This window comes from Solanum dulcamara, chromosome 7, assembly GCF_947179165.1.
Source record: "Solanum dulcamara chromosome 7, daSolDulc1.2, whole genome shotgun sequence".
Lineage (NCBI taxonomy): Eukaryota > Viridiplantae > Streptophyta > Magnoliopsida > Solanales > Solanaceae > Solanum > Solanum dulcamara.
The window spans coordinates 49,656,718-49,683,644 of NC_077243.1; the positions used below are offsets into that span (position 1 = coordinate 49,656,718).

General features: G+C 36.0%; 1 protein-coding gene across 3 annotated transcripts in view; it reads right to left on the bottom strand.

Annotated features, from left to right (window-relative positions):
• Nucleotides 1–6,727: 6,727 nt before the first annotated feature.
• The window catches only part of LOC129896345 (uncharacterized), a 62,041-nt gene continuing 41,841 nt past the window's right edge, over nt 6,728–26,927 (bottom strand). For 2 of the 3 annotated variants that reach the window (XM_055972215.1, XM_055972214.1), the window contains exons 20-33: nt 23,928–24,146; nt 17,531–17,602; nt 16,991–17,062; nt 14,505–14,569; nt 14,295–14,397; nt 14,092–14,223; nt 11,947–12,090; nt 8,482–8,589; nt 8,219–8,269; nt 8,038–8,115; nt 7,846–7,956; nt 7,423–7,619; nt 7,162–7,231; nt 6,728–7,053 (exon numbers count right to left, since the gene is read on the bottom strand). In XM_055972215.1, coding sequence (XP_055828190.1) covers nt 6,865–7,053; nt 7,162–7,231; nt 7,423–7,619; nt 7,846–7,956; nt 8,038–8,115; nt 8,219–8,269; nt 8,482–8,589; nt 11,947–12,090; nt 14,092–14,223; nt 14,295–14,397; nt 14,505–14,569; nt 16,991–17,062; nt 17,531–17,602; nt 23,928–24,146 — 1,611 coding nt within the window. In that variant the 3' untranslated portion in view covers nt 6,728–6,864. The remainder of the gene's footprint in view (nt 7,054–7,161; nt 7,232–7,422; nt 7,620–7,845; nt 7,957–8,037; nt 8,116–8,218; nt 8,270–8,481; nt 8,590–11,946; nt 12,091–14,091; nt 14,224–14,294; nt 14,398–14,504; nt 14,570–16,990; nt 17,063–17,530; nt 17,603–23,927; nt 24,147–26,927) is intronic. The other variant, XM_055972216.1, reaches the window with a different exon arrangement.

Here is a 26,927-nt window from a genome sequence, read left to right on the forward strand (position 1 = left end):
TGATGTATGTGATTCAGAAAATGAAGAAGATAATAATTATCAGCCCTTGCATGATCAGGAGGAAGATGATATTATAAGTGAGCATTTAATCAAAACCATCAACCCCTCTTCTGAGAATATATATGAGGAAGACATCCAACAGGTGGCTAGTTCACAGGGTCTATCTCCTAGAGGGATACATACGACCAGATTTAGCAACAAGGCAAAAATTTCTACAAAAACTGCCCTCACAGGCAGACCAAGTACCAGGTCCCATACTTCAAGAATTTCTCAATGATTAGTACCCTTAGCTGGAATGTAAGGGGTATTAATACCCAAGGAGCCATGGATAGAATAAAACTTCTCAAAAATATCCATCAAATTTCTCTTATAGCTCTAATGGAACCTTTTTCTGATAACTCTCAATTACAATACTTCAGAAACCAGCTCAATATGGACCATGCCATCCACAATCCCAATGGTAAGATTTGGATTTTCTGGACCAAAGATATGAATTGCAAGATTTTGGAGAATGATGAGCAACTAATCACTTGTGAGCTCAATCATGCCATGATCCTAAATCAATTCATCACTACCTTTGTCTATGCTAAATGTAAAGATCATCTCAGAAGACCTTTATGGGATAGCCTTCTACAGCAGTCTACTACTTCCGATCCATGGTGCACTATAGGAGACTTTAATGTTATTGTAGACCCTGAAGAAAAATTAGGGGGTGTCCCCTATAATATGAGAAAGAGTTTTGAGTTCATTAGCATTATTGAGGCTTCAGGTCTTCAAGACCTTGGTTTCTCAGGTCAGAAATACACCTGGTCCAATCTGAGGGGTATCAACTTTAGAATTTGGAAGAGACTTGATAGAGGGATGGTTAATGATAACTGGCTAGAGACCATGCCCCATACCAGCATTACTCATCTTCCTTCTGTGGGTTCTGATCACTGCCCCTTGCTCTTGGAAATGATTGACCAACAACAAAACCCCATCAAGTATTTCAAATTCCTGAATTGCTGGCCTGAGCAACCTTCTTTCATGGATACTGTCAAGAATTGCTGGAGCAGACCTTCTGAAGGAAATCCAATGTGGATTTTTCATCAGAAAATAAAAAGACTTACTGCTACTCTTAGCTGCTGGTCAAGAAATCAATTTGGAGGCATCTATGCTAAAGTCAAAGAATATGAGGAGAAGGCTAGACAAGCTGAAGAGAATCTGATCAGTATAAACACCAATGAAAATAGGTCTCAACTGCATGCTATCAATGCTGAGTACATTAGATACATGAAGATGGAGGATTCTATCCTCAGATAAAAGTCTCAACTTCACTGGTTCAAAGAAGGTGACAGGAACTCTAGCTACTTTCATGCTCTCATCAGAGGAAGGAGAAGAAAGCTTTACATCCACAGGATCCAAAATGAAGAAGGCTCTTGGGTGCAAGGTGATAAAGAGATAGCTGATGCTGCTTGTGAATATTTCCAACAAATTTTTACTGGAAAGGAGGAGCACATCCAATAGCAGACACTCCATTGCATCCCTACAATGGTGACTGACAAAGACAATGAAGATTTACAAGCCATGCCTACTATGGAAGAAGTAAAAACTGCTGTTTTTACTATGAATCCTCACTCTGCTGCTGGCCCTGATGGGATGAATGGAACTTTCTTTCAGGTGTGCTGGGACATCATCAAAGAAGACCTCCTTAAAGTGATCACATCCTTCTTTTGTGGACAAACTATGCCTAAATATTTCACCCATACTTGTTTGGTTCTACTCCCAAAAGTAAACCATCCTACAAAAATCTCTGAGTTCAAACCCATAAGCCTTAGCAACTTCACTAACAAAATCATTTTCAAACTCCTCTACCTAAGACTTGCTCCTATTCTCCCCAACCTCATTTCCTTGAACCAATCTGGCTTTGTCAAGAATAGAAACATCTCTGAAAATATAATGCTTGCCCAGGAAATAATCCACCAGATCAAAAAACCAAATGTTGGAGGCAATGTTGTGATAAAACTTGACATGACCAAGGCTTATGATAGGGTCTCTTGGAATTACACTTGTCTTGTGATGAGAAGAATGGGGTTTAAAGAAACTTTCATTGACATGGTTTGGAGAATCATGGCTGATAACTGGTACTCTGTTGTAGTCAATGGTTCAAGACATGGTTTCTTTCACTCCACAAGGGGTCTCAAACAAGGTGATCCTCTCTCCCCTGCTTTATTTGTCCTAGGTGCTGAAGTGCTGTCCAGACTACTGAATAATCTTCATCAGCATCCCCAATTCCATGGTTTCTTTATGGCAAAAAAGGGACCTCAGATTAATCATCTGAGTTTTGCAGATGATATCATCATCTTTACTTCTGGAAGAAGGCACACCTTAGCTCTCATTATGGAAACATTAACTACCTATGAAAGAGTTTCTGGACAATTGATTAACAAGCAAAAAAGTCATTTCATGGTTCCCTCCAATGCTTTCAAGTCTACTGTACTGAGAATCAAGAGTATCACTGGTTTCAACCAAAAGAGTAGTCCTATAACATACTTGGGATGTCCTATTTATATTGGTAGGCAAAGAGTTATTTACTACTCTGATCTTATTGCAAAAGTTGTAAGCAGGATCACTGGTGGCATGCTAAAATCTTGAGCTATGGGGTAGAGCTATTCTTGTGAAGCATGTTATTCAAGCCATGCCAATACATTTGCTTTCAGCCAGCATCCCTCCCTCAACCATTATCAAGCAGATTTAGAGCATCACTGCTAACTTCTTCTGGGGATGGAAAAATGACAAGAGGAAGTACCACTGGTCCTCATGGAAGAACCTTAGCTATCCTTATGATGAAGGGGGCATAGGGTTTAGACAAATCACTGATGTGGTTAAATCTTTTCAATACAAGCAGTGGTGGACCCTTAGAACCAAGAACACCTTATGGGGAGAATTCCTTAAATCCAAATACTGTCAGAGGGCCAATGTTATTACAAAAAAGTGGGACACTGGTCAGTCCTTAATTTGGAAGCACCTCATGAACAACAAACACAACAATGAGCCTCACATTCAGTGGAAAATTAAGTCTGGCTCTTGCCTTTTTTGGTGGGACAACTGGCTAGGTGTTGGCCCTTTAGCTCACTTTTCTGCTAACAGCTGTAGGTTTAACCACACCCAAGTTTCAGCTTTTCTAACTAATGGCCAATGGAATGTTGATCTCATTATCCAAAAAGCCTCTCCTCAGTTTGTTCCTAACATTTTAGCAACTCAATTCAGCTACCATCCTCTCAAACAGGACCATCCATGCTGGATTCCTAATACCAATGGGGAGTTCAGTTGTTCTTCTGCCTGGGAGCTCATTAGAGACAAGAGGACAAATACTATGCTGAATGCATGTACTTGGCACCGACTAATACCTTTCAAATGCTCCTTTCTTGTTTGGAGAGCTCTTAGAAGGAAATTACCTACCAATGAGAAAATAACCAGCTTTGGCAAAGCCCCCTCTCAGTGCCATTGTTGTGATAGACCTGGCCAAGACACCATTGATCACACCTTTGTTGCAGGAACCTTTGCCAAGAATACTTGGAGGGTGTTTGCTGATTCTTTGGGCATAAAAAAGGATTACACACCTCTTAGAAATATGCTTATGAGATGGTGGACATCTAAATACAAGAATGAAGCACATAAACTCCTGTTACAAGCAATCCCTGTCTTCATTTGTTGGAACTTATGGAAGAATAGATGTGCTTCCAAATATGGTGGGAAGAAATCTAACCTTTCAAGAGTCAAATTTTCTGTCTACAAAGACATCTCTAACCTGCTCATCACAGCTTTTCCTTATATTGAATGGCCAAATAACTGGAAGGACCTAGTCATTTCAGTGGAACAATGCTACCATGACACCAAAATTACCCCTGTATGCTGGATCAAACCAGGTGATCACATGGTAAAGCTAAATACAGATGGTAGTGCCCTTAACAACCCAGGCAACATTGGTGGAGGAGGAATACTTAGAAATACTCAAAGTGACCTTATCTTTGCCTATGCAGTTCCATTGGGGGAAGGAACTAACAACCAAGCAGAAATCAGGGCTGCTATCTTTGGTCTATCTTGGTGTATTCATCTTGGTTATTTACAGGTAGAGTTAGAGGTAGATTCTCAACTCCTAATCAGGTGGTTACAACAAGAAGCAAAACCCCCTTGGTCAATAAAGGAGCTGCTGGACAATTTAAACAACATCATCAACCAATTCCAAACTTTCAGCTGTAAACACATCCTTAGAGAAGAAAACTACACAGCTGATGTCTTATCCAAACACAGCCACAAATGCAAATCTCCTGAACTCTATTTCACTGTGCATGATCTCCCCAAACAAGCTAAGGCATACCTAGAGATGGACAAGCTGGAAATGCCTTCTTTCAGAAGAAAGAAACTCAGGAGAATCGAGAAACCTCCCTAACTCATTCCATTTTGGTTCTAACTCAAACTTCAACATGGTTTTGTCTATGCATAGCTATAAATACCTTGAAGATCTCACAGTTAGAACTCCTGGCAAAAGGAAAATTTCCCTTCCTTATTACTATCTTTATTATTTTCTTAGAATAACCAGTCTAACTTTAGAGGTAAGGAGTAGAGTAGTTTATATTTTGTCTTCTCTTCCTTCTTGGCTTAACAGGTATAGGAATCTTGATTGGAAGCCCAGGCTGGTTTCCTTGCAACACACATGGGACACATTCAAGTTCTTGTTTTTGTTTTTGTTTGCTGGTCTGTGCAGATACATCACATTACACATCCTGGAATTTTTCTACATCAGTAACAACAAGAGGAGCCATAAGGAAAGTGCTTCTTTTTGGGGTGACAGAATTGTTTCCAGATTTTGCCTTTTGTTTCTGTTTCTGTGCAGGTTACAAACTACAGCAGGAACAACATTCCAGCCTCTTCCAAGATTACAGCAGTTACAACAATACAAAAGCATTCATCAGGAACACCTCTCAACAACTCCTACCAACCTGAAATTGCACCTCTTGAGCCATCTGTGTTTGTCCGTTTATCAGTACAGATTCACTACACACTCCAGCTGTGATAATTTGAACAACTTGCAGACATGCATCTCTACAGATTCAGCAAGATCCCAGGATCAAAAACAAGAGGAGTTGTTCCTTGCAACAAGTTTGTCAAAACTAAGGAGAAGTAGATGCCAAAAACAAACCTCAGCAGCAGCCATCAGCCCTCAACAACATGCATCATGCAACATCCAAAATCCTCCAAATTTTGCAGGATATTAGCATCCCCAAAGATGGTTGAGCCCAAGAAATTTCAGCTCGAACGGATAACCGGAGACGTTAGTCGAGCGACATTGAAAAAGACAGCCGATGTTGCACGCAGAACAGTAACTCTCAAGAGGAGCAACAGTATACATCATCAAAAATGCTCCAAATTTTGCAGGAATACAGCAACTACAACAATTGTAGAGCCCAAGAAATTTCAGCCCGAACGGAGAATCGGAGACGTTAGTCGAGCGACCTTGAAAAAGATAGCCGATTGTCATGGAACCCCTTTGTTTCTTCTTCTTTGGCAAAATTCGAATTTTAACAACTTTCAACAACTTGTATGCTAGCTATTATATGGACCCAAGAATGTAAAGCCCGAATGTATTCTCGAAAACGGTAGTCGAGCATCACAGAAGATATGACCGATTTCGACCCATGCAAAGGAAATTGGGTATACTTGATTTTCTTCAATTTAGCTAGGTTCTGTACCTTAGTTAAATAGAACTAGTTTTCTATACTTGATCTTCCTAGTCGAGAGGAGTCCTCTCATTACATATCTTCCATTTTATTTTTGGAGGTAAGGCCTTTCACGTCCCCCTCCTTGTACTCGTCAGTTTACTTTTATATATATAAGATGAAAATTTTATTTTTAAAAAAAAAAAAAACACCTTATGTAGGTCCCTCCCTCTTTCTTTTCCTATATTTCTCCACCAGTCTCCACACAAAATGGATGATTTTATTAGTCGATCACCCCTCAAGAAAAAAATTGATTCATGAAAATGAACCCCCCTCTTCTCACCCTCACCTCCACCATACTCTCCCAACCCTTCATAGGATGGCTTAGCAATTTGATACCCTTATAATTATTACAATTTTGAACATCACCCTTGTTCTTGTACAATGAAATTGTTGTACTCCATTCATCAGAAATTTGTCATAAAAATAGCATTAAACAACCCAATCAACCACTCTATGCATGCCTTGTTTGTGCTCTTCCAAAATTCCACCAAAATCTCATCAAGTATGGTCGTTCTTCTCTACTCATCCTTCTAATTGCACATAACCTCATAAACCGTAAAATACCTACAGTACACAAAGTCCCAAAGTCTTTCAAAGTGGCGCTAATTCACCGAACACAATATCTCTGTCCCTTTCTTAATTTAGAAGTTTTAGAAGTTTATTAAAGTATGCTTGTCATCTTTGCTTAATAGAGGTCTCTCCACCAAAATATTGTCTTCCACATCCGTCGCGAGCCTTTCTCTTGCTTTTGCAAGCCTAAACAATGTTTTATTCGTACCTTTGTCCCCAAGCTCGACATACAAGTGTCTCAAATGACATAAGGTACGCCAAATAAAAAGAAACATGCAGAAAAAATTAGACCATATCCCTTTCCACTTAGGATAAGGTAATAACCAAGAAAAGGAAACGAACTCGAAAAATCTTCCAGTCAAATTACGGATAGAGAGAATATATACACTTAGAGATGATTCTGTAAACACATCATATTGAAATTCTCATTACCACTTTGGATAACGTACACTGGAGAAAAGGAAAACATACAAAGGAGAACACTTAATAGAATGGCCTTGAAAGAAAGGTAGATTTGCAAACTAACACAAAACTATATTTTTCGGAGGAATCCACGAACTTCAGTAAGAAAGTTATGCAGATTCTTTCTAAACTTCTGGTAATTTGGCCGATCAAGTTTGGAAGAGAGACTGTTGGAGCTTGTGAGTGATTGGAGTGCGTTTGCCAACCTTGTTCTGAAAGCTGTGTCAGACTGGCTCTCTATCAGTTCACTTCCCAACTTCTGCACGAAATGTAACCTTGTTTCACTGAGTAACCAATATTTTGCAAGAAGTCACTTTGATATAAAAACTTATAACTATATACAGCGATTCAAGAATGTGGATTATGCCTGGTATAGAGTTTGTTCACAAAGGATTAATGGAAGAAGAGCATCCGCAGCTGGGCCAACCAGATCAGTGCTGAAATTATTATTTTTTTAAAAAAAGAGAATAAAATATTAGGGCATTGCAACAGTTTCCATAAAACACCGCAAAATTTGTCAATGAAATACTAGTGGGCAATGACATCTTATACATTAACTATGGATTATATAGTAGTCCAAACATTAAATCCTTCAGCCTCTGCTGGCTATGTTTTTTTCCCAACTCACCTGTAATCCTGAAAGAGGAGAAACTGTAGCAATGATCGAAGAAATTGGCTCAGAATCCCTTCCTGAAAGTTTCCTGTATGATCCTTGTAACCTGAAGCATGGAGACCTAACCCCACTTCTCCAGCAATTTTTTGCTTGTAGTGGAAAGAAGCAAGCCCTTTTATAGCTCTTAGACATAAATCAACAACCTCTGCATCCTATCACACAAACAACAGAACATAGTGATCTTGGCTTCTACCTCTAGTAGTATCATTAGGCACAACTCAACTACGGAACTATTTCTGGTTCATCAGTTAAGTAGCATGGTGGACAATTAGACCAAATTCATCTTGAAATGATGACTAGACTCTCTTGGGTACTTCCCAGCATGAAATAGTATATAAAATCATGAACCATAGACATCTTATTGTGTGGAAAGGTTACCTGAGACAGACCGAAATCAAGAGTCTTAATGATATGAACAAAAGCTTCTGCATTTAGCTGTGTAATCATTTCAGGGTATACCTCCAGCATATGTGATAGCAGCGAGAAGTACTGTACAGATGAAATGAATTATTAATTTTATTATATACGGTTATTATCACTGCAGAGAAAAAATAGAAGGGAAAAACCTACATCATGACAAAGCTTGGGGTACTTGAGCAGGTCCAAACTTATCAGAGGGGTAACTATGTGAAGACCCATATATACCACCTGCAACGGAGTTGCTTTGAGATTGTTTTACAGTATCATAAGGTCGAGAATGTACCTTGGCAGGAAAAGCAACAAGTAAAGGAAGAAACTGCATGAACACCACCTGAGAAGTATTTGTCCCGTGAGCCTCAATAGGTTCTGATGAGAAGTCAACCTGCAAATAACAGTTATATACAGGTCACCTCAGACGTAGAACCTACACCAAAGCAAAAGGCTATGTTGCTCGGACTCTTCAAAAAAGTCTACGGGTGCGTGTCAGATTCTCCAAAAGTAGTGTATTTTTGGAGAATCCGACACGGGTGCGGCATCGAAAGTGAAAAGTAATTGGAAAATAATGATGATAAGATCAAGGAGTGCAGACAACACCAGATCTTTCGAACAGAGACTAGAAAGTAATTGGAGTACAGCACGTAGATCCTTGTATCTTTCGGTATCAGCTTCGCTCCGCAAGCTGCTTGAAATGCTCAGAGATATCTGAAGGCATATTGGTCATTCAGGACAGTATCTTCTCATTTTCTATAGAACACAAAAAAAATTGCACACAAGGCGTCATTTGTACAAAAGGGAAGTTTTACTTTGTTGTTTCTTCATTGAGATAGCATTATGATTGATATAACTCAATGAGCTATGACTCACTCCCTGCTAATATTTTTTTACCGAGATTGCAGTGGACGCCAACAAGGATCTTTCTAGATAGAGAGCACGAAGTGACATTTCTTGTGAGCCCCGCATCAGCTCAGTGGGGAATGTGTTTACTTTTCTGTTTTCATCTTCTATTTAAACTCTTAGAGTTGCTTCATTAGTCGGTTTGTCAGAATTTTGATTATTATACACTTGTGACTAGTGTTAGACTTTCTTTTTATATTTTGTAGATGAACGTAGTATAACTGTGTTATAAACAGATGATGGATGATGGTGATGACTTGTTTTGGTTGGATGTTGTTTCTTGTGTAATTTAGTTGAGACAGAAATTTTTTGGATAACACTAGAAATAGGAAAAACTGTCTCATTTTCTATAAAATACCCATAAAGTTTGCTTGGGGGCTCTACCCCCAAATGCCAGTAATGGCCTGAGATTGGATTGTGACCTATTCTGTCAACAATTAACAAAATCACTTATGTGTTATTGTTTGGTGTTCCCTCATCAACAAGCAATGAGGTGCATGGCATACCACCTTGATGTCGGCAGCGAGGCGCAGAGTTCCATTACATTTCACCCAGCTCCATGCTTTAAGCAACTTCAACAGGGCCATTAAGAACACAATTCGTTCTAATCTGTTCTCTTAAATGCAGTGAAAAGCTCAAAATATGTTTCTTACGAAACAACTACAGACTTCACACATGAGGCAAACAGTCAGAAATTAGAACTCATAAAACATTAACAGTATTTTGGGTCGTAATCACAGTTGATCTTAATTCTGAAACTAAAAGTATACCAAAGTGAAAACATAACAAACTACTGAACAACATCAACAACTATCGCACAGCTGATCAGTATTATGTTTGAGTGGACTTTACTTATATAAAATGAGATATTGGAATTGTAAATAGCATGTCACAAATCAAGCTTTGTGCATTGTTAATTTTTTAAAATATAAGTGGAGTAAGTTTGGTAGTTTCATCCAACAATTCTAACAATTGGGGACAACAAGGCAGTTTTAGTGTGACCAATTTTGTGACGCATCTTCTTCCCATAATAGCCTCATACCCACCCACTAGCAAGAATATAGAAGAGCTAAAGAGGTAAAATATAAAAGATTTTTAATTCCACTGCTCCACTTTATATTGTGAGTATGTTATATTCTTGTTTTATCTCCAATTTACATCTATTTTTCATGGGCTTTGAACATATATTTCAATATTCAGACTAAAGTGTGTGCCCAAAAATCTAGTTTCAAGTACTACAGAATAAACTTAAAAGACACTTACACAAAGAAGAAAAGAGCAAGGGAAAATATATCATATAAAACCATTTCTCTTAGGCAATGACTGCATAACTGAATCAAACGAATAATATCTACTGATCAGCTATTGGTGAAAGTGATGATTGGTAAGACTCACTAGAATGGTAAGCTTTGAAAAGAAATTTGTGATTAGGTTTATTTAATCAACCAAACACTAAGGGCTCATTTGGACATGCAATATGAAATCATGATATGAAATAAATTGATATGAAGTTGAAGTTTTATTTGGACATGCAATTTTGAATTTCTTAAGTTGTATCTTTTTTTCATAAAAACATGAAAACCCCACAAGTTGTGAAAACTATCAAAATCTTACACAATCTTACCAAATGAACAAACCATAGTTCATAAACAAAATATCAAAATATCCTATGGCACCACATTAATAAATCACAATATCTCTATGTTTTTCTTATAAATAAATATTTGTGATTACAAATATTCAAATACACATAATTATATAAAAATCTACTAGTCAACAATAGTAGTAACTAGTTATTCTTCAATATAATCATTTCAAATGGTACGAATCTTCACGCTGAGCATGAGTCTACTTTGCAAATTAAAAATGAAAGGTCTTTTTTTTACAAAATATAAATTTATGGGTCAAGTTTTACATTAAAAAATTTATGAAATCATTATTTGGAATCCCAAATCATGTTATTTGGAGAATTTGAGATTTGAAATCATGATCCCAAATCGCATGTCCATACGTTGATTTAAAATCATGATTTCATATAGCATGTAGTGTCCATTGACCTAGACAAGGCCTACAACAAAGTCCTGAAGGAAATCTTGGGGCGATGTCGGGAGGCAAGAGACAAAGCATATTAGGGCGATAAAAGACATGTACGAAAGAGCTAAAACATGGGTAAGAATGATGGGGGAAGCTAAAAACACTTCCCTGTGGAGATGGGGTTACACTAGAGATCAACTCTTAGTCCGTTTCTGTGGAGATGGGGTTACACCAGGTTATGACCTTAGATAGGAGGGTCTGGAGGATGCGTATTAGGGTAGAAGGTTAGTAGGTAGTGTAATGTTGTCTTGCTTCGAGAGACTGGTGTTTGCCATGATATTAATTGTATTATTGTAGTTGAATTTTTTCATTGGTTATTATTGTATTCAATAATCTATCCTTGTATGTTGTTTATTGTGTTTCGACTATCACACTTTTGTATTGTAGTTTTCGAATCCTTTCCAGTAGACTTTGCCTTGTTACCTTGTTACTTGCTATATTCTCTTCACTGTCTCCTTCTTCTTTGTACTTCGATTTGTTGCACTTGAGGCGAGGGCCTTTCAGAAACAACCTCTCTACCTCCATGAGGTAGTGATAAGGTCTACATACATTTTACCCTCCCCAAACTTCACTTGAAGAATTTCACTGAGTATGTTGTTATTGTTATTTCATATAGCATGTCCAAACGCAAGTTAATTAATAAAGAATAAATGTTTTTGGTTCAACGACAAGCTTTATAGTTTATGTTGGAGGTGTAACATTGTAACAATCATGGTTATGAAATAATTACACTACCTATCACAGGTCAATATCTCTTCCAACTTCTGCTAGAACAATTTTTGGGTAACATGTTTTAAAAATACTAGAGCTAATGATCAAATGACCTTTGCTTATACTGTGGGAAGAGTAAAGCTGAAATAGGTGCTTACAGAATTCACAACCGTTATTTCACAAATAAATGTTTTTGGTTGAGTGACAAACTTTAAGGTGTATGTTGGAAATGTAACATTGTAACAACCATGGTTATGCAATAATTAGACTATTTTCACAGGTCAATATCACTTCCAACATCTGCTAGAAGAATTGGGTAACATGTTTTTCAAAATATAGAAGAGCTAATGATCAAATTACCTTGCCTATATTGTGGGAAGAGTAAAGCTGAAGTAGCCGCATACAGAATCCAACAACAATAGCCGTTTCACGAGCTTCTAGGTAAATGATTTGTCCATCCACCCAATCAACCACAAATCTGAGTAACAGATACACAACTGTGGACTACAGAAAACTGGAAGATTAGATCATGTAGTTTCACTTTATGATGTCACACTAGGTTAGCTAAAGCTGTTCAGAAATTAAGACAGGCTAATTTATTGCATTAGAATTCATAAAAAGAATGGCATGGCCATTAATAAAAATCATTGACATGTTAGGCCAATCATCATCAGTAATCAACTAAAGTTGGTTCACTTAAATTGAACTGGAACCCATCACGTAGGTAGAACGAGAACTTGAGTGCAATATCGGACCTTTTCTTTTAACCTTTATTAGAAAAATGGATTAGGGAAAAGGGTCTGATATACCCCTCAACTTTGTCATTTACAACTGATATACCCCTCGTTATGAAAGTAGCTCATACATACCCCTACTGTTACACAAATGGTTTACATATACCCTTTTCTTCTAAAGGAAGTGAAAAAATTAATTTTAAATTAGTTTTTTAAAGTTTTTATTAAAAAAATAATACATATAGGGGTATATTTGATCCTTCTCACACAATTTAGTTTTTTGACTTTTTGGATTCAACGGCTAATTTGAATTTATTATTTTGATGGTAAAATTTATTTTTCTCACTACTTTTATTGTAAAATTTATTATACATGCCCCAATTTTTTTTTATAGATACAAAAATTAATTACACTATAGTAGCAAAAAAATTAATTTTAAATTACAATATAACTGCAAAAAAATAGTTTTAAATTTTTTTCTTATTTTTTCTCTTTTTTCCATTCCCACTTTTTTTTTATTTTCTCTTATATTTACACCAAAGAATGAAAAAATAAAAATAAAATAAGAATTAAAAACTCAAATAATGATAATCAAAGAAGTCAAAAAACAATTCATGTGTGACAAAGATTATATATACCCCTAAACTTTGCTTTAAAAAATGCACATGTATGGGGATATATATTTTTTATTATATTTTTACTAGCTCAAAAAAAATATATACCTCATGCATGAATTTTTTAAAAAAATTAAAAATCAAAAAAATATTTTTTTTTCACTTTTTAAGATGATAATGGTATATGTGAGCTATTTTTGTAAAGGTGGGGGTATATGTGAGCAACTTTTGTAACAGTGGGGTATATGTGAGCCATTTGTGTAACGGTAGGGGTACATATGGGCCTCTTTCATAACGGGGCTATATCAGCTCTAAATGACAAAGCCACTTTCATAACGGAGCTATATCAGCTCTAAATGACAAAGTTTAGGGGTATATTAGGACCTTTTCCCATAGAAAAATAACCTTTTCTTTGGCGATACTACAAACTATTAAATTAATGATCAAGTGGTCCTAAATATTTCTGCATCTGTTTAACCCTAAAATTACAACCCCACTTGCAAATTTAATTCTCAAGCACCACTTTTGAAATTGAAATGTTGTTCTCTGGTTTTTAGCTGCCCATATCAGAAAGTGAGAAATTGAAGAATACCAATCTGAATATCTATTGTGCTGGACAAGTATTAGGAAGACCACATGTAACATTTAATCTATAGTTGAGCTCCCAAGGGTCAGCAGCATAAGAGATGCATACTGGACAACAAAATGATAACAGGCAGCACTCGAGGTTTTATCTCGACACCAGGGGGATATAATTTAAGGATGACAATAAATCAGCACTGTATATCTTTAACAAGTTTAGCAGCACGGAAACTTAAGCAACCCTATCATCCATATAACTTTCTGGTATAATGAAAACATTATCAGCTTTAGGGAAAAGCTCAAAAACAAGTGGGTGTTTGGATTGGCTTATTTTAAGTGGTTTTTGGCTTTTAAGCTCTTTTTTAGTTTTGGGAGTGTTTGGGTAACATAAAATGTGTTTTTAATCACTTTATTTTAGGTTGAAAAAGTTGGAAAAAAGTCAAAAGCCAAAAGTTGGATGCCCCCAACTTATGGCTTTTAGCTTATAAGACACTTTAAAAAAGCTCATTCAAACACCCCCAAAGCCTCCAAAGCACCCACTTGAATCAACAGCTATTATCTCATACAGTTTATACCTCATGTTTGTAAACTTCCATAAACATCAAGAGTGGATTCAGTACTGAATAACCCATCTCATAAATAGCTCTTTGTGTTCGAGGTTCTGTCGCACTAGCAGAGCCACGAAGTCGCTCCAACAAGCAACTGACCTATGCATAATCACAGATTTACTAAGAAACCAACGATTAAAAGATAGAATTATTTTCTGGACCATTCTTACCAATAAAATAATATCTGGCTGTTCAGCAACACATTTTAGATCACTTCGGCTTGAGAGTTCCACCAGATTAGCTGCCATATAGTTTGTCAGATTTCTCACATACCTAAGAACAATTGCAATGACAAATCATCCAATATTAGAAGTTCAACAAATTAAAATAACAAAAAGGTAAAAGAAAAGAAAAGGAAATAACCTAAAATATCTACTTACTGGCTAGAGGCCTCTGGAGTTTTCATGCCAGAAGCTGAAAGAACAAGGGTTTGAGCAAGTGAACGCTGTAATAAGACAAAGAACAGTTTGAATTGGCCGGAAATATTACATTAGCAATTTAAGGGAAAACCATGTTTGGTGTAGTGGTATGTAGGTACATGAAGCTATGAGAACCTACAAAATCATAAGGTTCCAGCATCCATGGTATTGAGGGGAAAAAAGTACAGAAGGGAAAAAGCCCTCTCCACTCCAAGCTCAAATGATGGAGGCGGCTTTGAGGACTCCTTTCCCTTCAAATTTAAAGAGATAGCAAAATCTAATACCAACTCACCTTTATGAATATGTTCTCTGCCTAATAACAAAAACTACGGAGGAAGAAAAATGAGATACCAGTATAGTAACACAACCAAACTGAAAGTTAACATGTGACCAGATTCATACACGTCTAAAGTAATCGTACTTAAATAAGAAAAATCATAGAGAATATATTATAAGATACCTTAAGCTAATAAATACAACATTTACTTATTAGCACTAGGATAGATTACCTACCATATTAGATGTAGCCTGAGGGCTCATATGTTTGCACTTACCAGAAGTCTGAATTTGAATGGTTCAGACCTTAGGCCATTAACCATTAAGATTTAAGCACTTATTTGGCCTAAATAGGTCTTAACCATTAAAATCTTGAACAACGTCTCAATATCACTAAGAAGTATTTTGTGTGGATAATTTTCACCACCACCCTATTCACAATCATCGGCCACCACCACTAACCATATTTGCAATCACCACCATTGTCAACCACCATTATCGTCGCCAACCACCACCATCCACCACCTTTGTCAGCACAACAACCACTGCTACCAGCCACTACCACATCTACCACCTCTATCATTATAACTATATCCGCTATCACCGACGCCACCATTGCTATAAGCCACTACCACTATTGCAATTAATCCCTACTACCAATCACCTCCACCATCACAACTAGAATTGTCGCAAACTACCACCAACACATTGTCAACCACCACTCATTTTGCCACCACCACCAACACAACGTCAACCACCACGCATTCTTCCGCCACTAGCATCAACATCACTGACGACTAACATCAACCAATGTAACCACAAACACCACCACCACCACTACAAACTTCCAATGTAGGACACTACGAACTACCATCACCATTGTTTGCTCCTATGCTTCATATTCCATAATTTTGATTTCCTTAAAAAATTCATCTCCAATCATTACCAACAATATGTATAGCTAATTTGTATCAGAATTACTTTAAGTTTCGTTTCCATTGATTCCATTGGTACATATAGAATCGTCCCACTTTGGCTGAATTTCATGCTTAAAGAATGAAAAATTGGTACCATAGCTAACACGTTTGGGTGGTGAGTTTTACATAACTTATGATATCAAATGTTATTAAAATAAAATAACTTATATTATAAAAATATATTTTAAATCAATTTATAACATAAAGTGAGTTGAGACACAACTTAATTCGTATTTGAATTACTTCTGGAAATTTAAGGTCATTTTTAGTGTCAACAACTTTAAGGGCTGTTTAGTCAATTTAACAGGAATTCATCAGATAAGCACTTTTCCACCAAGCACATCAACGGCTTATTTCTGTTTTAGCACTTCTAGACAAGCATGTAACTAGCTTTTACATTCAGCTCCAGCACTTCAAAAGTGCTTTAAATCCCAAGTACTTTAAAGCTACTATTATTCAACTAATCCAAACGGGCTCTAAGTCGATGAGTTCTTTTCTATTTTCATATGGTATAAGAGCCTCTATGATCTTGGTAGAGACTCAAATAGATTCTACTATCGACGGGCGGCATGCCACTTGGCAGACCAATATTTTCTTTTGTTCTCTCTTTGGGTGTTCAACAACGATCCTCTCTTCGACAACCAGTACCTTCATCTCCACGTGACTATTCAAGTACCACTAATCTCTCTATGATCGCTTACGCACCATTTATTTTCAACAAGCAGCCCAGCTACTTCTTCATGAGCAATGCCCTCTGTCATTGTTCTGCTGATACAAGTTACATTGACAATGTCCTTGAGATTTCCACCACCAGTATTTTTTGTGATTGTGTACTACTCTAACAAGATTTAGGCGTGAACTTTCCATGTTTCCAAAATAAGCAAACTCAATTTGGTTTCTGCACATGGAGTCTAGGAGAGCATGTGAGAATATAAAGTGAGTATATGTCTAGATTCTTACAAGTCATTATACTTGAATTAATAAAATCATATAGGATATTTTATAGGATACCGTAGGATATTATGTATTTAATTATTGAATAATTTATTACCCTAGTAGTATAGGGATTGATTACCTACCATATTATAGTATCCTAAGACAGTAAGATTCCTATATAAGGTGCACCTCTTGTACATTGTCAATTAAGTCAATGATCTATTTTCACAAAACAAAATCATTAGTAGGGATTGGTACCTGGTGAGCAGCATTTAGTGAGAATAGAGTTTGTTCATTTGCAAAAGCATTTGCCAACTCACGCCAAGAGTCCTGCAGGACAAATAATGCAGATTGGGATAAATACGATATTCCAATCATTACTCCTGAACAAGAATCCAGGATGCTTTTGCCTGTTTCAGCACATGGAAATTAAGTCCATATAAATTCACTCTAACCATTTAAACTTTTTGGAGTGCGACAAATAATATAGAACATAGATACTTTTGGTCTTAATCAACATCTCCATTTATTGTGGATGAGATAGGACTATACAACAACAATAAACAAAGCTCAGTTCCGAAGGTGGATGAGATAGATCTAAGAACCAAAATCTCTATCCACAAATGCTTGATATAAGCAATAACAAGAGGAAACATAATTCCTGTGTGGAAGATACCCAATGCCATGCAATTTCATCTGGAATCCTCCACACAAAATTAAAACCCAAAGAGAAACAGAGCCACCCCATTTAGGGTTCAAACATGATATGAAAATAGTACTACTCGTCTAAGGACCCACCAATTCAACAAGGTGCACACAAATGTTCTTCCGCCGAACAAGTCCATGAAGCAACTCATGACAAGTTAGTGCCTATCAAAATGAAAGGAAAGTGTATCAGAGCTGCTGCAACAAACAGCCTCAATAAACAGCAAGGAAATAATAGATTACCGAAAACAAAACTAGAGAAGTTCAATCATAGTAGTAAGTTCCTTATATAACATTGATGTGCTGATATTGTTTATCATACTGACAAAAACTGATTATTGTTTCAGACGGGACGCTCTAATTTTAAATAAGAACAGTACTGGCATTTACCCAAATTCACAGACGTTACCATGTATTTATGCTAAACCACTTTATCAATATTTTAATGGAGATACTTTGGTTGTTTGTTATATTACCTGGCTTTGAATTTCATAGTTTTATGTTAAATTAAGAAGTATCACCAAATTTAAGAATTGATGTTAGAATAGGAATAGGAACAAGAATAGTATATACAATCCTACTTATAATAGGAATAGGAATAGTATATACAATCCTACTTGGAAAAGGATTGTAATGTAGTGTCCTAGTTGGAAAATGAGTCTAATGTAGTGTCGATAAATAGAGTCTCAATGTAATAACATAGATACATAATTCAGTAATATTTTTTCTCTTATATTTCTCACATGGTATCAGAGATTCTACAATATTGATAGAGAATCAAAGAACTTCCGCTGTCGGCAAGCGGCTATGACCCATATATGAAAGTCGTCTGGCCAATGGTTATGCTAACAAAAGTAGGCCAATAATATATGCATGAACCCCATATTCAAGGGAAGAAAACTCAGTCAAACAAGTCACCGTGCATCTTTCCGGTGACTACTTTCCCATATCTAATTTGTGTCGCACTGTGCTATCTTTCTAGTGACTACTTTCTCATACCTGTCATCCAATTTGCGTGGCAAAGAGTATCTTTTCGATGAATACTATTTCATATCCGATTTGCGTAGCACCGTGCATCTTTCCGATGACTACGTTTCCTATCTGATTTGTGTAGCACTATGCATCTTTCCGGACTACTTTCTCATATTTAAGTTGTGTAGCACCGTGCGCCTTTTCGGTGACTCCTTGGATATGACTTACGTAGTTTCAATTTTCATCAATGTTTTGCAAAATCCAACACCACCTCAAGGTTAAGCAATCTCCGGCGACCAAGGCCCAACCAGCGGCACCGATCGCAAATCCCTCATGTGTGGCTAGATCTAGGGTTCTAGCAACCGGGTCAGTGCGTGAGCCTATCCAACCAGTTTTCTAGCGACTTTCTTTTTCAATATCGACTAGTTTCTTGATTTCTAGACGATCTATATATTTCATACCAAATTTCGAGCACTTTCCGGCGACCACTGCATTGGTTCCGGTAGATCTGAGATTCCAACAGTGTTTTTCTCTATTTCAAATACCCTTTTGCTAAAAGGGTATACTCAGATATATGGGCTAGATTACAGTGATACTTTCTCTCCAGTAACTAAAATAGCATATGTTTGCCTTTTTATCTATGGTTGTCGTTCACCGTTGGCCTTTTAATCAGTTGAACATTAAGAATGTTTTTCTCCATGGTGATATTGGGGAAGAATTCTACATGGAGCAACCACCGGGTTTTGTTGCTCAGGGGGAATCTAGTATCCTTGTATGTCAATTGTGCAAATAACTCTATGGTCTGAAACAGTCTTTTCGAGCTTAATTTGGAAAGCTCAGCACAATAATTCAGGATTTTGGCCCGACTCATAGTGGAGCTAATCATTTTGTGTTTATCAACATTCTGTATAACTAAATACATTGAGATTGACTGTCACTTGGTCAGAAAAAAGATACTCTCAAGAGTTAATGTTACAAAATTTGTCAAGTCGAGTGATCAACTAACAATGGTCTTCACCAAGCCTCTCACTGGTCCTTGTATTAATTACATCTGTAACAAGTTAGGTACATATGATTTGTATGCACCAGCTTAAGGGGGACAGTTCGAATAGGAATAGGGACAAGAATAGTATAAACAATCTTACTTAGAATATGAATAGGAATAGGAATAATATATAGAATCCTGCTTGGAAAAGGATTGTAATGTAGTGTCTATAAATAGGGTCTCAATGTAAAAATGTAGATACACAATTCAATAATATTTTTCTCTTATATTTCTCACAGATATTTTAGTTCGGCGTGATTGATGAAGAAGAAATAATTTGGATATAAGTAGCAGAACTAGAAAAGAGACAGAGAATCAGGAACTTGCTGAATAATAAAGCATTCTGCTTCATCGGCTAAAAAATGTATTGAACAGATCATGGATTCCATGAAAATAAATGTTCTTGGATCTCAAAATACAAGGCAAACCGATTCATGATTTACTGATTGATGATAAACTAGAGAATTCTCTTTAAAAGGATTGTTGCCAAACCTTTTGCAATATTTTGGTTAGAAAAACTTTACCTCCCTTAAAAATAGTCATCCAAAAAATGAATGACTTCATATTTAAATAATATTAAATAAGAAGAAGAAAATTCACCAACCTTTCCAGTAACATAGCAAAGTTGCAAATTTTACTGATGATTAGTCAAAGGATGATTTCAGCTGTTAGTGTTTACTTTAAAGCTTTAGTCAAAGGTGCTGACATACTAGTCCCTTATGGTATGTCCTACACATTCTGATGGTTGCCTCAGCTAGCAGGTCAACTTCAAGATTTCCTCTTCATTTTTTTGTAGTCTACTTCAAGCTTTTCTTTTGTTGACGTAATTTGTCACATCACCCTTTTAATTTTTAATTCAAGGTTATCACAACTCTCTACTACACAAATTGTCCTTTACAACCCAATACCTCTCACATGAGAACCTGAAGAATTCGTACATGGTATTTGGTGTTATTGCTTGACATCTACTTTTCCTCTAATTTGAATTGATTTCAATTTTCAACTTTTTTCTCTTTCTTTTAACCATTGGCAGTCCTAAAATTATTCTAGCCACACATGGCATATTCGACGCTTTGGAGGGAAGCGGCAGCTGTTGTTAAACTATCTGAAAATTAATGGGAAAATATACACAAGAAAACTAAACAATTCACATATACTGTACTTGAGATGTTTACCGTTATTTTAGATGTTCTCTTTGTTAGTAGACATGTTTTACTTGTTACTTGAGATATGATTACCGTTACCGAAATTAAAGTACATGATTTGATAAGAAACTTGAATGCCCTGTATTAATTTGAAAATGCTTTCATATGAGTACTTACTGTTTACAAAGAAAAGTACAAATAGAAGTAGACCTTGATGGATTCCGTAGCTAATGGTGGGTTCGTTAGACCCGGTGCACCTTGTATTTCTAGATTATCGATACAACCTTGTTAGTGGGAAGGTAGAACTAGCATATTGTTATTGATCTCCCTAGAACAGGGACCTACCTATATTTATATTTGTCTTTTTTAAGAGGGGTCCACAGTTATTGGCTAGTTCATAAAGTACAAAGCCACATCGATAAGATGATTCATTCTTGAAAACCTCCGAAATATAAGATTTGTGATGACCGTGTTTACCATGTTTATTACCAAATTGTTAAAAATGATTTTGCTTACATGAAACAAAAAAAAACTTATAATTGTTACCGTTTTCCTGAAAGGGCATTTATTTCATGATATTTTTTTTTAATGACTGTGGTGTCCAGGTCATCTCTCACGCACCTTGACTAATTCCACGAGACACCAGTCACGATAACAGGTAACTCTGTCTACCAAGGCTAGGACAGAGGGGAATAATCACCTAGTGTTTCTTTTTGTCTCTGTTGAGTTTAGAACTTGAGACCGCAGAGTTCTCAACCACTAAATTGACCACTAAACCACACCTTGGGTGCATTTCATGATATTTCTAATTATCATACTAGCATATTTTATGTCCCCATTAAAAATAGTTGTGATTAAGTGTTATTACTCACTGAGCTAGTGACTCACTCCCCACTTATTTTTTTCTAGAGAACGTAGGTGATGTTGGTGAGGACTTCATTAACTAGTGCTTATGAGTCGACAATTCCTGGTGAGCCCCGCACTTGTTCACATGGGCAAAAAGCTTATTTATCTGTTTTGGTCTTTACTTTTGAACTCGCTCCATAGTCATTTTTATTAGATAGTGTTTGTCCATGCACAACATACCCAGTGAGACCCCACTTCCTGGTGAGCCCCACACTTGTTCGCATGGGCAAAAACTTATTTATTTGCTATGGTCTTTACTTTTGAACCCCACGTTGTGGGATTTCATTGGGTTGTTGTTGTTGTTGGTCTTTACTTTTGAACTCTTCGAGCACTCCATAGTCATTTTTAGTAGCTAGAGTTTGGCCATACAACAACAGAACCAATGAAATCCCACAAAGTGGGGTCTCGAAAGGTGTAGAGTGTGCACAAACCTTACTATAGCGTTTGGCCATAGATTCCTAAATACTTTTTGGCAAGTCATTTTTTGGTGAAGTTTCACCATGCATTTGGCCATAATTTTTGGGAATAATATTTGACTTTTAAAAAAAATATGTTTTATACCCATAAGTTCTAAAAACTATCAAAATACCCATAAGTTAGCATTAGCATTTTATAATGAACATGTTCCATGAAAAGTCATGACAATAAACACAATTAATATGAATCTAAAAAAAGAGTAAGAAGACAAAAGAAAAATACCATTGATTTGTATACAAAAAACTACTATTACTACTTGTAATTGGAAGTAACTTCAGAGAGCAAGCTCGGATAAAAACTGTATAAAAATGTATATAATTGTATAACTTGTGTACAACCAACTTGGATTGAAATTCAATCCAAAACTATAAATAATGGGTGTTTTTATAAAATATAAATGTTTGGGGTAATTTTAAAATTTTTAAAAGTTTCCAAATAATAGAATTTGGCTTCTAGTATTTGGGAGTTTGGATAATTTGCCCAAAATATTTGCCAAAGAATGACAAGTTGTATGGTCAGACAGTACTTGCCAAGTTTTTTTCCAAATATATTTGGCAATATCTATGGCCAAACAGGTCAACAGTGTCGTGAGTATTCTTTTATTATTATAGACTTATGGCAAGTATTGGACTTCTCTTTGTAATTGGTGATGATTTTAGTATTATTTATTTGTGAATAGTTAGGTGATAAAGATTACGACTTGTTTGGTAAATGTCTGTTGGTTAGCTGTTGACTCATAGACAGAGAAATCTTTGAATAGGGCCAAAAATAGGGAAACTCTGCTCAATTTGTTGTAAATTTCCGTTAAGGCATGCTTTGGGATTCTACCTCTTAGCGCCGGTCATGGCCCAAATTGGGTTGTGACAATATTCTATAATTAAGGGCATAAACTACGAAGTATTATGTGCGTCAACTAGAATCAATTAAGAGAATTAATTAGGAAATTCAATCTTCTAATTGTGCATCACTTCATACTTTAAAAATATGTCTATAGATTATCTGAGCCCTATTAGCTTGAGGGACTGATCAAGCTGAACCTTCTAGAAAGACCTTCATTCTTTATTTTTTTTATCAGCGTGATGTCCGGACCAACTTCCGTACACCTCGACTAATTTCTTGGAATACCTTCCACCTCCCACCAGCAACCGGTATCAGGTAGTTCTATGCACCAAGGCTAGGATAGATAGAAAGAAATCACCTAGTATTTTTTTGTCTCCGCTAGGATTTGAACTTGAAACCTCATGGTTCTCAACCCATTTCATTGACCATTAAGCCACACCTTGGCTACCTTCATTCTTTATTTTTCTTCTAAATTCTTTTTTCATTCTACCGGATACCAATAAATTACCCTTATACACTCGTAGTAAGTCTAGACCCCAACAGTTAATTGAGTCAGGTTGTGCCAGAGAACACCTAAATTCCAACAGAATATGAAAAAGGCTCAATTTAATATTAAAAATGCAAAAAACTGGACTCGCATTGATGCACTCCTGAGAAGCTGCTGTATCTCAAACAAGGAAAGAAAGTTATAAAACCAATTTATTTCCATGAGGTAATAAAGACTTCAGAAGTGAGGAGAAAAGTTTTCGTTCTCTACAATAAGAGTGGAAAAATGCCAAGTTGGCCATACAGGCAATAAATCCAACTACCAAGTTTACTTGCTTCTATCATTTAGTGAGAATAAATATTTGAGATGATGGGACACCCAAAAGAATAAGGGGCTGCACTAGTAAGCACAAAATACCAGTCTTAAATTGAATGTCTTGTTTTATATTTGGAATGACAACAAATTGTATTTTCCTTTTCAAAAAGTGCACAGTTTTGGGACTGGCCAATGGCCAAAGAGGACATGTGGACATTTTGGATGACGGCAGTCATTGAATTATGCCTGAATACAGATACAGTAAGGTCATTCTACAACGAAAGGCTGTTCTACTTTGCATACCTGCAAATCCCTCTCTCCAGGATATGAAATGAGTGTTGTCTTCGAAATGTGAATAATAAGGTCAAGCACAGCTTTCCCCTGGTTGTCCTCTTCACAAAAATTAAGCAATACGTTTTTGTGATGTTTTGGCTTGTGATTATCTGAAGATGCACTCCCCTTATTTTCATCAGGTGGCATCAGATAAGTAGTTGACCATCTTGCAAGGAACCATATAATCGCCTGAACAGAATGAGCATATGAGTTAACCCTGAGTGTGTAGCATGAAAAATATAAGCAGGTGCTGAAGATAGAGTACATAACTATTGAAGTATATTAAAAAATGGGAAAAGACTCATAAATACCCCTCACCTATGAGAAAAAAGGCTCATAAATACCCACCTTCCATCTTTTGATCTAAACATATCCCCAACCTATTTTTTGGCTCAAGAATACCCTTAACATATTGGAAATGCCTCAAAAATACCCTCCTTTGTCCTTTTGGTCTAACAATACCCTCAACCTTTGTTTTTGGTTCAAGAATACTCCCTTCCACTTTTTACTCTAAAACTACCATCATCCTTTGTTATCTATCTATCTATATATATCTAATATTTATGATTTTAATCTCGATTAAACTTTTACCATATAAAAATCCATAATTTTGTTATTTGAACTAAATAAAAATTTTGTTCCTTTTTTCCTTTAAACTGTTTGTGCTTGAAATCTTAAGTTGAAGATAATCCTACAAAGAACATTACTAGACCGATTGTCATATTTTCTCTAGGCCCTCAAGTTCAAATCTTTGTAAGAACATATATATATATATATATATTCTCTTGATTAAACTAAAATTTCCTAGCTCTTATAACATTGTCAAATCTCAACACAGCTCAGATTTTAAATTAATTCACTAAAATCTATCATTTTTTGTATTTCTTTATTATTAAAAAGTTATCAATACAAGGACGTATCATTAGCATTATCATAAACAAACATAACAAGAGATCAACCTGTGATGTAGAGAGTGTCTTTGAAGGATCATTAACCGTCGTTATGTTGGTAAAATTTAGAGTTGCTTATGTCTCTTTCTATATAGTATTATTTCTAGAAAGTTGGTTATCCTTATGATTAGGCAATGAAGTAATCAATGTGTTGGCAGAAAGGATCTCTGGTGCAATTATTACCCAACTAAAAAAAATTAGTAAATAGATAGTCTATTAGAAAATCATATACTTAAAATTTGAATCAATAAATAGTAATTTTCTTTAGTGTTGAGGATAAATCGTTAAGTCTATGAATAAATTAATTAGCCAAATTTATCCTTTTTCCTTTACTCTCTGTTTCTAAAAAGTTTGATAACATAAAGAATTTATTTTTCATTTCAAATATAGTTAAGACTTTAATATTTAAATATTTTGGGATGAGCTAATATTAAGAATTTAAATTTAAAAAAATATCTTTTAGAACAAATAAAAGAATTAACTTAATTAGTAAAAGAATTCAATTCAATTCAATGTGGGTTGATGGTATTTTTAATCTAAAAGGTGGAAGAAGGGGTATTCTTGAACCAAAACAAAGTTTAAGGGTATTTTTAGACCAAAAGGTTGAAGGAGGTATTTTTGAGCCATTTACAATAGGTTAGGAGTATTCTTAAGCCAAAAACATATTTTTAGACCAAAAGGTGTAAGGAGGGTATTTATGAGCCTTTTCCCATAGGTGAGGGGTATTTATGAGCCTTTTCCCTTGAAAATTGATAGCTGAGAATCTAAGCATCAAAAGGAATCCCCTGCAAAGGGCCATACATTGGAGGATAACATTAGGAATTATAAAAATTGAAAAAGCATACCTAAAAAGGTTATTGACATAGAGGCCGTTTGGATTGGCTTATAAGCTGCTTATAAGCTGTTTTCAGCTTTTTTTGACTGTTTGACTGGCCAACTTAAAAGTCATTTTGTGCTTAAAATAAGCCCCAATAAATAGTTGGGTTTATTTGGATGAACTTATTTTAAACAGCTTATAAGTCAAAAAAAAAGTTGGTCTACTATTTTTTTTGACTTATAAGCAGTTTTCAACTTATAAGCTGCTTAAAAATAAGTCAATCCAAACAGGCTAATATAAACCTCGTCATAAGGATAATCTGGGCTCAAATTTTTTGGCCCGACTTAAGAGACAGCACAGAGTACAGAGTTACAGAACTAAATATTGCCAAACTTGTGTAGAAAAGATCACAAAAAGTTGAACACATGTTCATGTATCTGGTGCGGCACTTAGGATTAGGAGTAGATATTTAGTAAAGATAAGTTTACTCCCCTTGTACCACATTGATTGTCATGTCCTCAAGTCTATCATTTTTAAATAAAACAACATGTTTTGATCAAAAGCAAGGTGGGTAATTTATGTTGGTGCTGACAGTGTCAAAGCAGCTCCCCCCGCCCCCAACCATACAATGGCGGCATCAAACTCGTATTAATTTATTAAAAACATTTTCTATGAAGTACAAAACCCTACATCACTAGGTATCTCCGTATAAGTTTATACGACGTTTGGTTTCTAATATATGCACCAATGCCCCAGTGAGGAGGTGCGAAATGTTGGATGTAGAGGGTACGCAGAAGGGTAGAGGTAGGCCGAAGAAGTATTGGAAAGGGGTGATTAGAGAGGAAACGACACAGCTTCATATTACCGAGAACATGACTTTAGATAGGAACGACTGGAGGTCGCACATTAGGGTAGAAGGCTAGTAGGGGTAGAGTGTTGTCTTGCCTTGTGAAAGTTTAGTACCGGTAATAGGACTGGTTGTGCCCTTATAGTTCTTTCCATATGTTGTTTATTGCATTTCGATTATCACATTACTTTCTTGTTACTATTTTCTCTCTTGTAGACTCTATACTTCTTTTCTTTTTAATTGCTATGTTTTCTCCATTGTTTTCTTCTTTTACTTGGGTTTGATACACTTGAGCCAAGAGTCTTTTGGAAACAGCATTTCTACCTTGACGAGGTAGTGATAAGGTTTGCGTACAC